This window comes from Canis lupus, chromosome 14, assembly GCF_003254725.2.
Source record: "Canis lupus dingo isolate Sandy chromosome 14, ASM325472v2, whole genome shotgun sequence".
NCBI lineage: Eukaryota > Metazoa > Chordata > Mammalia > Carnivora > Canidae > Canis > Canis lupus.
Window position 1 is genome coordinate 42,392,596 of NC_064256.1, and position 13,605 is coordinate 42,406,200.

Here is a 13,605-nt window from a genome sequence, read left to right on the forward strand (position 1 = left end):
TTGTTTATACATTTCCCTATTGATGGACATTTGGGTTGTTTCCAGGTTTTTGGCTACTGCTAGAAACATGTAAAAAAAAAAAAAAAAGTGATTCCGTTTCTCCACATTCTCACCAGCATTTGGTGTTGCCATTATTTTATATTTTAGCCATTCTGATAAGTGCCTACTGGTATCTCATTGTGGTTCTAATTTGCATTTTGCTAATGGGTAATGACGCTGCACATCTTTTCATGTGTTCATCTGTCACCTGTGTCTCCAGTTTAGTAAAACATCCGTTCGTGTCTCTTGCCCATTTTATTTATTTTTATTTATTTTTTAAGAGGGAGAGAGCATGTGGGGTGGGGGTGGGGGCAAAAGGGTCAGAGGGAGAGGGAGAGAGAGAATCTTAGGCTCCACGCCTAGCACAGAGCCCCACAGGGAGCTGAATCTCACAACTCTGAGACCATAATCTGAGCCAAAATCAAGAGGTAGATGCCTAACTGACTGAGCGACCCAGGTGTCCTATTGCCTATTTTATAACTGGATTTTTTTTTTTACTATTGAATTTGGAGAGTCCTTTATATATTATAGGGATAAGGCCCTTGTCAGATATGTGGTTTGCAACTATTTTCCCCTAGTCTGCAGTTTGTCTTCAGTTCCTCTTAACAGAGTCTTTTTTAGAACAAAAAGGGTTTTAGTTTTGATGAAGTCCAATTTAGTAATTTTTTATTTTATGGATCATGCTTTAGCTGTGTCTAAGAATCCTTCACCTTGCCCTACATTGCAAAGAGGTTCTATATTTTATTCTAAAAGTTGTATAGTTTTACATTTAAAAACCATGATCCCCCCCCCAAAAAAAAACCATGATCCCAGATGAATGGATAAAAAAGATGAGGGGGATATATATATATAATTTTTGCAAACACACCTTCCAGAAAGAAACTATATATATACACATATATATATACACATATATCCCCCACATCTTATATATCTCCACAATGGAATATTACTCAGGCATCAGAAAAGATGAATACCCACCATTTACATCAATATGGATGGAACTGGAGGGTATTATGCTGAGTGAAATAAGTCAATTGGAGAAAGACAATCATCATATGGCTCCATTCACATGCAGACTATAAGAAATAGTGAGAGGGATTATAAGGGAAAGGAGGGAAACTGAGTGGGGAAAAATTAGAGAGGAAGACAAACTATGAGAGACTCCTGACTCTGGGAAACAAAGGGTTGCAGAAGGGGGGGAGGGTGGGGGGTGGGGTGACTGGGTGATGAGCACTGAGGAGGGCACTTGATGGACGAGCACTGGGTGTCATACTATATGTTGGCAAATTGAATTTGAGCAAAATTTTTTTTAAATGCCAAAACTAAAAAGTTAATATAAAAAAATAAAATCCATGATCCATTTTGAATTAATTACAGTGAAATGGGTGAGGCAAGGTTCACTGAGTGCCTTTGCACAAAGGAACTCTCCCAAATAAGGGTGGAGGGAGGTCCCAGGAGGATAGCTGTGTGCAAGGCACAGAAGATACAGTCCAGGTGGAAACACATGAAAGAGACAGCCATACTGAGGACTGCCATCACCATGCCTTCTGCAGCAGCACCATCTGACCATCACCAAAGCCAGGGAGTCCAGCAGGAAAGAAGGCACTCAAAGTCCAGGAAATAGGAAATCCAACTCAAGGCATTCCCAGGAAGAGGCAGTGAAGCAGGCCAGAGAGAGAGATCATTTCCTATGGAAGGAGATGGAGGTGTCCAGGAGTGATACCTTGGGGAAAACTTAAATGGAGCACACATATATTGATTTGATTGGACTTGTAGAAAAGTGTACCAAAAAACCACTGAGAGGCATAAGAAAGAATTAGAAAGAGGACCCACTGAAAGGGAGGAAGAGGGCCATTATTAACTTCAGGAAAGGACATAAATAAGAAAGCAAATACAGTGATCTGTACACTATAATGCTCAGTCTGAACAATATTTATACGGGCACAATAATATAAACATGGAACAGTTCACTGAACAAAGCCTGTAATATGACTCTAGTGGGAAACTGGGAGAGGGAAACAGAAGGCACAGTATAAGAGAACCAAGTCCTCAAATACCATAATAAGAAACTAATAGAGGATGTCAAATATTGATAAATCAAAAGAGAGCGTAATATACATATTATTTAGAAATATAGAGATGTGTTAATGCCAGGAATGAAAAGCCAAAATTGTTGAAAGTGGTTGGGGAAGGGACCAAGGGAAGGAATGAGACAAGAAACTCCCATAATTGGCTATAAGCCCTTTAATAACATTTGGCTTTTACCCTAAAAGTGCATGTGTCACTTTAATAAAATAAAAGCTAATTTTTGCGAACAAGAAGTAGTGCCATGTTGTCTAACACAGCAGAGGACACGATGCTCTTGTTCTTTCCCTCCTTCGGGCACGATTCGCTGATGCAGGTTATATATCAAGATTCCAGGAACTAATGGGGCAGCACATGTAAAACCTATTCCTTGGCTTGTGCCCTAGCCACCGCCTGCTAGTGACCTTACTTCTAAGGATTTTGTCTTATGATTTGCTAATCCTTTTCTGGTAACATTGCTTCCAAGCTTAACTGAACACACTTCCTTCTTTAACTACAGGTAATGCAATTTCAGTTGCAGACAGGATAAAGAGCATTCTTGAATCACACACAGAAAACTTCTGCTAGATTTGATTTCATCATTAAGTGTGTTCCTGAAAAAAGTCAGATTCCGAGCAAATTATTGTGTATTAAATACTCTCCAGTAAATTTTAACATTATGTTCTTAGGAGGGGGAGAAAAATCTGACCCCAACCAACAAGGATGACAGTGCTTTCTCAAGACTCTCTATAATTATTTTCAAAAAGCCCTTAGAAGTGATTGACTTATACAGTTTGTTCACATAATTTTCCCACACAGCCAATGAAAGAAATTAGTCAAGGAGAAACTAACATTTGCTGAGTGCCTATTATATGTCAGGCACTGTGCAAGAGACTTTAATAAATGTATTGTCTACTTTTATCTTGGCAACCACCCAGAGAAGTAGATAGAATTATCCCCACTTTACATTTAAGGAAACCAGAGCCTAAAGATATTAAGACTAAAGATTTTCCCAAAGCCACACAGCTAGTAATTCAAACCAACCATCAAGTCTTTTCACAAGAAATGTATGTAATTACAATTCCCAGCGTTAATTTGAGCTTTGAGTGCTCTGTGATTCCATAGGGCTTTAATATTTAAACAGCCACATATGATTTAGCATTGTTCCAAGCGGGAAACTCAGAAGACACTGACCTCATCAGAATTTTTAAAGTATGACAATCTCTTTTGATGTAATAGTCTTGAAGCCAACAAATGTCTATTGATCTAATGATCAATTAAAAGGCAATATGAGATTCAAATAGCAATATGAGAAGAACACTGTTTTAGGGACAGAGTAACTAAAACCAAATCAAAATAAAAAGTCTTGTGACCTTGAGCAAATCGCTTCAGCTTTCAGGATAAAACTGTCAGACTTACCGGAGCTATCCTCAAGGTTCTTCTGCCATTAAAAAAAAAAAAAAAAAAAGTGAAAAGAATACTATCCACTTTTGGATAAGCCCACAATAAAGTGAAAAGCCCATAGCAGGAATTTCAAACTTGCCACTGTTATAAAAGGTTCAGAGCTGCAGTTTCAGCAAATTTCTCCCACTATGTAAATGAAATGACATCAAATGGATAAACCTAAACACTCACTAAGAATGTGCAGTGTGAGATTTCCCTCTGTGAGCACCGAGCAGAGCTGAGTCCCAAAACTTTCCTCCTCTGACAGCCTGACACTGATAAAGGCAGCTGTTTCTTAGCCGTTTCTTTCTAACTATGTAAGTTTGACATTGGCCTCGATGCAGATGGGGAAACCAAAAGACTTACCTCCTGCGTCATGTTACCCTTCCATCGCATATTCACCTTCTACCTGTATGTGTGACGTAATGAGCTGACCCACAGACAAACCACAAAAGAGAAAATGTAACCTGGCAAATGGAGCATAACCAAACCAACCCCTTGAAAAGAGAAATTAACAACAGCCGATAGCAGGTCACCTTTTAGGGGAGCTGGTTTACCCCAGCCCTGACCTGGAAACAGGTGACCAGCCAGAGAACATTATCTTGGATGGTAACACATGATTTTTATTTACATCAATGATTTTCTAACAAACAATAAAGTTGAATTACCTTTTTTATTTCCTGAGTCAGGATGTGCTGTGGAGTCTTCCTTGTTTCAAGATGTCGTGTCCTCTAGATCATTCATTTATTCCTTAAATACAATATTTAATAAAATCTCAGCAACCATCCTCCGGTGTTACATCACTCTACCCCATTCATGTCCTACCACCTAATGCATCTCCTTCAAAGGGTTGCAACATGAGAGTGGTCTTCCAATTTTGTAACAAGAACATCAAAAACGTATCAGATAATTGGGTCCACTCACACTACTCACATCTCAGAATTAAAATCAGGTTATTATTACATGTAATAGCCGATTGACGTTTTATTACATTGCCATTTTCATAGCATTTCTTTTTATAAGTCAGTCATATTACGACCAACAAAGCATTTATATTTATGCACTTGATGGTCACTCCTTCAACAATATCAAGAACTTTTATTGCCCGGCAACATGCCACGTCCTGAAGTTTCATTAATGACATGTCTTGGCGCTCATGCAGAGACACATGGCACAGGGACTAGTTCGGTTCCTGGACTCTCAAGCCAAGTTCCCCAGGGTCAAGTGCTGGCTCTGATGCTTACCAGCTGGGTGACTTGGGGCAAGCCACATAAATGCTTAGTGTCTCAATTACCTCGTCTATAATCATAACGGGGCCTACTTCACAGGGCTTTGGGGATTAAGTGAGTTAATAAACAGAACTGTACCTCACACATAGGATCACTATATAAATGATCATTCAATAAAATGGAATTCCTTTTCTAGCGAGGGAGTCAGACACAATAAACAAATAAGAAAATTATACCTAATGGTGGGAACGAACACCAAGGAAACAACTTACAATATAATTAAAACATACCCATTCCTGTCAGAAGCAGCTGTTATTTGGATGAACTCCCCTGCTAAAAACAAACTGGGCACCAAAACGAATTCAGTTTTTGATAGCCTCATGCAACAAAAGGGACAGAATTATAGGCATAGGGCTCACCCAAAAGCAGAACAATCCTTCTGTTGTTCCCTAAAGGGCCATAACCAACCTCAGGGCTTGGGCCACTTAGAAGTAAGATGTCCCCATTTTTCCCACCCTCTACAGGTCTGCACGGACAATCAAGCTGCTTTAGAACAGGAGAGATCTGCTAGGGGGATCTGTTTAGATCATGAATGCATTTGTTCCCAGAAGGTGTGACTACGAGTTCATAGGGCTCACATAGATCCCTGGCTTTCATCGCCCCAAACTCCTCAAGCCATGAACTTAGTGCAAAGGAACCCTGTCTGGTAATGCCCCTAACTAAAATCCTGTAAACTCTTTCTATAAGCCGCCTTTGCTTTAGGCCTTAAATCTTCATAGCAAGAGTTTCCAAATGAAAATGAGGAGTATACAATGATATCCAAGAATACAAAGAAACAAGATTGACAAGTAGGAGTAGGAAGTTAGGAAGAGTCAGCTGGTGTTGCTTGAATTTCAGAGAGAGGTGCCACCGTACTCATCGGCCTTGCTTAGGTCAAGCGTAAAACCAAAGGGACTAGTAATATTTTGTGACTTGCAATTTGCCTACTTCTATAATATGCATTCGTGTTAACCTAGCAGGGTACAGGACGAGACGCTACAAAAAGCGGACCCCTACTTCAGGCACAGGTGTTAAGGCCCACTCTCTGAAGTTTATAAACTAAGTCCAGCAACACTGATGTGAAAACATGGAAAGGAGAAAAGGAATATCAAACTACCAGGACACTGGTGATTAGAAAGGAAAAGGCCATGGGAGATGAGCATCTAATTTTCAAAAAGTGGAAGCATCCGTAAAAGAAAGGAATGAAGGGGGGCATGTGGCTGGCTCAGCCGGTTACACATCCAATTCTTGATTTCGCCTCAGGTCATGATTTCAAGGTGGTGAGATGCAGCCCCCAAGACCCAGAGGGGCTCTTCACTCAGCAGGGAGTCTGCTTGAGATCCTCTGTCTCTCTTTGCCCATCCCCCTTTCCCCTCCCCTTATGTGCACGCCCACACAAGCTCTCTCACTCTCTCTCTCTCTTTAAAATAAATAAATAAATCTTAAAAAAAATATAAAGGAATGAAGGGAGGGAGATGAAAAGAGTAAATGTAAAAATAGGGGCAAAAATAAAGAAGGACTAAGCTTACCCCAACGTTAACTGTTAGTCCTGGAGGAGAAGAATATAAATGATCTTTATTGTCTTCATTTTGATGAGCTGTATTTCTTAAATTTTCTCATTATGTGTTTTCCACTACCCAGTTTCCACTATAAATGCTTTAAAGGAAAATAATCAATTTTCCAGCCTCCAAAGGAATGCCAGGTTTGCTAGGATTGCAAAGGCCAGGTTTAACCTTGAAAGTTATTTTAATTTCTAGTATGCAAATCTTCCCCTCTAGGAATTCATTCTCTTTTGCGTTTGAGTATTATCATTTATTGCACTTAAAAGTGCACCTGAGAAAGAAGCAATTTAATAAGAGAGAAAGAGAAGGGGCAGGGCGAGTGGGGGGGAGGGGGTTGCGTAGAGAGAAGGAAGAAAATGTCCTTACTCAAACCATCAACACATTTTTGAAAAATAAAAAAATGACAAAATAAATATTATTAAGAAAAGTAAGCATACTTCTAAGCATACTTAAATTCTGTATTCAGAATTTAACAGTATATTTGGTTAAATTCTATAACATTAAAAGTCACCTACTATTCACTGGATAGATAAATTAACTTTTCAGTCAAAGTGGCTTATTTTACAGATGCATTCCCTGACTCTATAAGCTTCCCCATCACTTAAACATTTCACTGAATCCTCATTCCATGAAGAACTTTCCAGATTGGTCCGGGAAAAAAAAAAAAAGTGACTGGGTGGGTCAGTGGTTGAGCGTCTGCCTTGAGCTCAGGTTGGATCCTGAGGTCCAGGGAGCCTGCTTCTCCCTCTGCCTATGTCTCAGCCTCTCTCTCCATGTCTCTCATGAATAAATAAATAAAATCTTTTTTTTTTAATGTGACAATTCTACCTTTTTTCCCCCTTTGAACAATATCATTTTCTTCTATACCTCTAATAGACTGTATCAGGGAGGAATACTTTTCGGCTGCTAGTAACAGGAAACTGTATTTAAATCTGTGCTTAAATCATAGGAATATATATTATCTCACTCAACTAACAGTCTGGAGTTAGATGGTTCCAGGGTTCTTTCAGGGGCTTATTGATATCATCAAGACCCAGACACTTCTCACATTCCCCTGCCATCATCCTTAGCATGTTGGTTTTTATGCCCATGCCTGTTGCCTCACTGTTGCATGACAGCTGCTGCAACACCAGACATGACATCCTCACGCTGTGCTTAAATGTAAGAATCAAGGGTATAGCACAAAATATTCCTCTCTCAGAAGGCTCTCCCTTTATCCAGGGAAGAAACATTTCCAGAAGTCTTCTTTTGGCCCCCAGAGTCAGAACTGGATCACCTGAGTACTCCCAGTTACAAGGGAGGCTGTGAAAGTATCCTCTTTTTAAGCCTTCCTCCTCCACCCAGTGTCTTCATCTGTAATGGGGTGGCACTGTGATGACTTACCCTGTCCTCCCCTCCCAGGGGGGTGGCCTGTTTCAGTCCTGATGCCCTGACTGAACGTTTTATTCTCTAAAACTAATTGCAATAAACAAGCGAAATTGCATCTCTTTCAAATATACACTGTTGTGCATATCATTTAAAAATCCAGGAATGTTGGGCAGCCCAAGTGGCTCCGCGGTTTAGCGCCGCCTTCAGCCCAGGGCCTGATCCTGGAGACCCAGGATCGAGTCCCACGTTGGGCTCCCTGCATGGAGCCTGCTTCTCCCTCTACCTGTGTCTCTGCGTGTGTGTGTGTGTGTGTGTGTGTCTCATGAATAAATAAATAAAATCTTTTAAAAAATAAATAAAAATCCAGGAATGCTCAATTAAGAAGTTAATGATATAAAGTATCCATACTTTTATATTTCAGGCGTTGAAATACTCTACAAAAATTTCTTTCCACTAACTCCACATTGTCATTATTTCTTTCCACTAATTTCCACTAATTCCAAAGGCATTGTCATTGCCTTTCATTATTTCTGTGCTTCACAAAGTCCTCAGAACAAAGATGCCCAGATGTCGGTTGCTCTATACCCACCCCTTCGAAGGGAGGAATTTCCCAGGACCTGGAGGAACATCAAACTAGTGCTTTGAAAAAGAAGAGCACCCCGGAAGCTGGTGCTGGTTGTACCTCCGCCTTCAGGAGTGAGAACAACCTACAGCAATCAATATTTCTGCCCAATCAATAAGCAGCAGCCCCGGGTCCCCAGGAGCCAGAAGCCTCCGGAAGCCCTGCAGAAGCGCCCCGGTTCGCTTCCCCCAGCGGCTCAGGGCTGCTGCGCCCCCCCAGGTGGAGTGCCGTCCCCCGCACTTCCAGACCTGAGCGAAGCAAATGCACATCCTCACTTAGTCGTTTTGAGAGCCAGAGACCGCCAGGCTTGGGTCCAAGGGGCTAGTGAAGCCCGCGGGAGCTGGAGTCAGAGCTCCTGGGTTCAAATCCTGCTCTGCCACTCACGAGGCACGCAACTTGGAGCTACCAGTTAGCTTTCAGCGCTGGGGTCTCCTCGCCTGTCCAGTGCGGATGACGGCAGCCCCTGTGTCCCTAGGGCTCCTGCGAGGAGTGCAGGAGTTCAACCCCCCCACCCCGCCCCCCAGAAAGCGCTGGAAACAGAGCCCGGCTGGCACGCAGCGAACTCGTGCCTTTTAACTAAGTGCCTGCGGCTCCGCAACATTTTGCCCGGGTCTGAAGCGGCTCCTGTGCGTTACGAAACTGGAATCCTGGGGGCTGCGTGGCCGAGGCTGGGGCCCCGGAGAACAAGGGAGGAAAGAAATCAGGGCAGGGGCCGGGGGAGCCCACCTACAGCTTCCGTCTCCCCGCCTGCGGTCTCCAGCGTTTCTTCTTCTTGGAGGAGTCGGACGGGCGAGCGGCGCCGCGCAGCGTCCCTCCAATCAGACACCCCAAGGCCGGCGCCACGTCCGCGACCTGATCCAATCTCGTCCCCTGGAGGGCGGGAACGCCAAGTTCCTACCTGCACCTGTGGCCGCTGTGGCCGCCTCCTCCGTTGTTGTTGTTGTGTGTGTTTTTTTTTCTCCTCCTCCCCCCCCACCCCCCACCCCGGGGTTCTGGTTTCTCGAATCACTTGGCGAATAACCAGCAGGTGGGCAGATAGATGCCTTTTCCCCGTGCAAGGGACCGACCGGAGCGAGCCTCCGAGGGGCCCCCTCCCCGCGCCTGCCGGGCGGCGCCAAGCAGGGAAGAGGGGCGCGCGCGAGGATGAAAGGCTTAGAGACCCGGGCGGCCTGCCGGGGCTTTCACCTGCGCCGGTGAGCCCCGCACCTGCTCGCGCGGCGCCCTCCGCCCCAGCCCAGCGCGCCGCGGGCCCAGAACGGCCGCCACCGAGGCGGCGCGCACAAGTTGGAGGAGCCAGCGGAGGCCAGCAGCGGCGATCGGCTTAGCTGGACTGCAGAGATTTCGGCCCACACACCTTCCAGAAAGAAGCCCGACCTCCCCGAGACCGCGCGGAGGGACGCTGCGCCTGGCTTCCAGGTTGTCCCCAGCGCACCCCCTCCGGAGTCGTGGGATCCTGGGAAGCCGGAACAGGTGAGCGATTTGGGGTGATCCCGCGTCGGCCAACACAGACCCCACTCCGGGGTGTCAACCTGGGGTGCTCCCCCCACACACACCCCTCCTCCCCCACCCCGGCTCCCGGCGGGGGGGGGGAGAAGTTGAGAGCCGCAGGCGCTCTGCGTACATTTGCGTAATTTGCAGTCTTTTCCTTGCGCAACTAGTGCGAAGCCTGTCCGCGCACAGTTGGTTGTGGAACAGAGAATGCAGGGTGGAAGACAGAAGGCAGCCATCAGGACCCCCCCCAAAAAAAACCACCAATAATGGATAACTTGGGGGTACTTCTCCGAGGCGCAAGATAGAGGGAGCGGGATGTTTGCAAACCCAACTGCCCACGGTGCCAGGGGGAGTGGGCGCCTCCTGACGGGAAGAACTTTCCGCGGGTTTAGCTTCTATTGTTTTCAAGTAGCAGCCCGAGCGTGCCCTGGGGCGTCCTGGGAGGAGCCCCGGCCCGGGTCTGGGCTGCGGAGGCCGCCGCGCCGCCTCGCGTGGGCGCTCCAACTTTCCCCGCGGTTCCGGGAGCAGAACCTCCAACCACCAACACCTCCGAAGTTGAGCGGCCCGGCGCGCCCGCAAATCCCCAGAGCGCCAGGCGCGTGGGATGGGAAGGAGCCCGGAGGAAACCTGGCAGCGCGCCGCGGCGCCCCGTTCGTCGGGCGGGCGCCCAAGACCCAGCCCAGGGAGCGCGCGCGGAGGCCGCTTCCCACCCCCGCACGCTCAGCGCCGCCCGCCGCCCCTGCGCCCCTGCGCCCCTGCGCCCCTGCGCCCCGCGCCGCGCGGTGTTTAAAGCTGGGATGAAGCGCAAAGGTTCGGAGTTCCAGGTTGCGCGCAGCGGGTTCCTCTCTGGGGGAAGGAATCGCGCCAAGAAAGAACGAACGAACCAGGGATCTTTCATGCGTGACCCAAAACCTCGGGAGTTGAATTGCGTGGTACACACAAGACCCACCCCGTGCGCCTTTTATTTATTTTTTATTTTTTAAAGGTTTTATTTATTTATTCATGAGAGACACAGGGAGGGAGAGAGAGAGAGGCAGAGACACAGGCAGAGGGAGAAGCAGGCTCCATGCAGGGAGCCCGACGTGGGACTCGATCCCGGGTCCCCAGGGTCACGCCCTGGGCCGAAGGCGGCGCTAAACCGCTGAGCCACCAGGGCTGCCCCCGGGGCGCGTTTTAATACAGAACTCAGAAGAGGGGACATTTGCCGCCTGGCCTCGTCTCGGCCATCGGTGGGGGCGGGGGGCGCTTCAGAGGGACGTTGAGATTGGTCTCTGGGGAATAAAAGGAAGCGTGGGACGGCGGTTTTCAAGGGAAGCTAAGTCTCCGCAGGCTTCTCTGAAAGCGACAGGTAGACGTTGTCAAAAGCAGAATTTAAAAGAAACAAAACACCATGAGCTTGCCCCCTCGCGCTTAGGAGCACGTAAGTGCCCCCCACCCTGCGAAGAATCACATCGAGAAGGATCCTGTAGCAGAAACCTATGGGGGGAAAAAAAGCCTCTGGGGGAAATTTCTGGAACTGTTGATGGGGGCGGAAGGAGGGAGTCTAACATTCCGGGCTCACCTCCGGCGGGGACGTGCTCGCTTCGGCGCGCCCTCCTCCCAGGTGCGCATCCGAGAGGAGGCCCCCCTGGGCGGCCCCCAGTCAAGGCCACAGGGCAGGCCAGCTTCCCTCTGGAGCAGGTGCAATCCAGACGCCCGGGAGCCTCCCCGGGGTGGGGGGTGGGAGGGGGTGCCCCGCGCGCGGACCCCCTGCACCGGCCCCGGGCTTGAGGGACGGGAGTGCCAAGCTGCCTGGAGACCAGACGGTGGCGCCCTGGAGGCCGCTGGTCCCCGCGCCCTCGGGGGCGCAGCGCAGCGCCGCGGATCGGGGCGGGCGGGGCGAGGGGAGGACGCGCGGCTCCGGGGCGCGTGGCCTGGGCCGACCCGTAACCGAGTTGTGCTTGCTTCCCCCGCACAGGCCGCGGAGCCCCCCCCGCCCCCGCCCCGGCCCGCGGGCCATGGCCGACAGCGGCGGCTCGGGCGGCTCGGGGCCCTGGTGGAAATCGCTGGGCAACAGCAGGAAGAAGAGCAAGGAGGCGGCGGGGGCGCAGCCGCCCGCGCAACCTGCGCCCGGGGAGCCCGCGCCGGCCGCGCCGCCCAGCCCGGACTGGACAGGCGGCTCCCGGGAGAACCAGCACCCCAACCTCCTGGGCGGCGCCGGCGAGCCCCACAAGCCGGACAAGCTGTGCGGGGAGAGGGCGGGCAGCAGCAGCCGCCGCAACCTGAAGATCTCGCGCTCCGGGCGCTTTAAGGAGAAGAGGAAGGTGCGCGCCACTCTGCTGCCCGAGGGCGGCGGGGCCGCGGAGGAGGCGGCCTTCCCCGGGGACCCCCGCGACGACGCGCAGTAGCGGGGCGCGCCCGGCCTGCCCTCGCCCCCCAGCTCTGCACCGCCCCAATACCCCGCGTCTCCGCCCGCCAACTTCAGAGCCGTGCACACGAGGCCTCCACGCTTTGGTGTTCCTGGAAATTGAAGTGTCCGCTGAGTTTTCAGTGTTTCAGGACTCAAGGAGGCATCGCGTGTTTATCTGTGCTGGGAGAAGGGGCCTGCCGCAGAGCAAGGTGGCATCATCATCACTATCTTTTTTCTCCCCCCAAAGTTCTCCCGTGGCCTCCATCCCTTGTCAAACCCGGGGAGTGAGAAGGGTCCTTCTCCGAGTTGGTGGCCCAACTGGGACTGCGCAGCCGGGACGCCCAGCTCTGATTCAGGACTCGCCCTCCGAAAGCGAATCACAGTGGCTGCTTTCAACGCCAGGGAAATGCACTTTAGACGTACTTGGGTAGCATCCTACTTTAAGTGAAGGGACGACGACGAGAGAGGGCAGGAAACCTTCTTAGGTAGAAGCATTTTAAGTAAGGCAAGAGATTGCTTGTAAACGTTGAACCACAAAACTGTACTGCCTGTTTTAGTGTGGACTATTAAAATTGTTGCACTGTGAGACTTAAGGTGACTTTGGTGTTTTTTCCATTGCAAGACTGAAGTCCATCCTACTTAAAAGCTGGCATACAGAGGCCAGAGTGACAGAGTTAATCATTTGCCACACAACATAACAGCTACTCTGGGATCTTGCTAGAAGGAGGAGAACATTTCTGAAAACTAACATCACCCAGGCTGGAACCAGTTGGCGGGACATCTCTATGTACTAACTAAATTTAAGGAAGGGAGGGAGAAGCCCTATAATTACTCCCAAATTCTCTTTGTTACCTCAGTACATCTTCACACAGTAGAGGAGCTCACACTGCCAGTACTAATTCTCTTTAAAAGTATCCATCGTTACCGTTGCTAACCATTGTCTGAAAATACTTGCTGGAATAGATGGACTGAACTCTTGGCTTGTGCAAAGCCGGCCTCTTTTCCCACCCCTTTGCTTCAAAAGCTTATTTCTTTAGTCTGACTTATGCATTTATCTGGTTTCAAAGCCTTGAGATGTACTAATCTGAAGATTCTGAACAAAAATCTACCTGTTTGCTTTTGTTACAAACTTCAGGAAAAGGAGTAAATAAATCCCACTTGCTTTCAGCAAATTACAAGGGAGTTATTGTAGTTAAGGGCCACTGGGATCATTCCCACCACAATTCCATTCATTTATGATCATCCAGAAACACATAGCAAGGAAATTGTAGTGGTCAAAGTGTACATGTATATATAGTTTAGATAATTACAAGCAAGAACTTAATTGGAGCTTCTGAATGTGTTATATAGAAAGAG

General features: G+C 48.2%; 1 protein-coding gene and 1 long non-coding RNA gene across 7 annotated transcripts in view; one reads left to right on the forward strand and one right to left on the reverse strand.

Annotated features, from left to right (window-relative positions):
* LOC112670651 (uncharacterized) overlaps positions 1-13,605 on the reverse strand; it is a 55,065-nt gene that overhangs the window by 32,841 nt on the left and 8,619 nt on the right. For 2 of the 6 annotated variants that reach the window (XR_004804535.2, XR_003143107.3), the window contains exons 1-2: positions 9,096-9,323; positions 4,218-4,299 (exon numbers count right to left, since the gene is read on the reverse strand). This is a non-coding gene — a long non-coding RNA (uncharacterized LOC112670651). Of the gene's footprint in view, positions 1-4,217; positions 4,300-9,095; positions 9,325-13,605 lie in introns of those variants that run through there. The other 4 variants (XR_007402078.1, XR_007402076.1, XR_003143111.3 and 1 more) reach the window with 4 other exon arrangements.
* Positions 9,353-13,427, forward strand: PRR15 (proline rich 15). The gene is made up of 2 exons (XM_025464499.3): positions 9,353-9,839; positions 11,818-13,427. The coding sequence occupies exon 2, from the start codon at positions 11,858-11,860 to the stop codon at positions 12,245-12,247; it is 390 nt and encodes a 129-aa protein (XP_025320284.1). The 5' UTR covers positions 9,353-9,839; positions 11,818-11,857; the 3' UTR covers positions 12,248-13,427.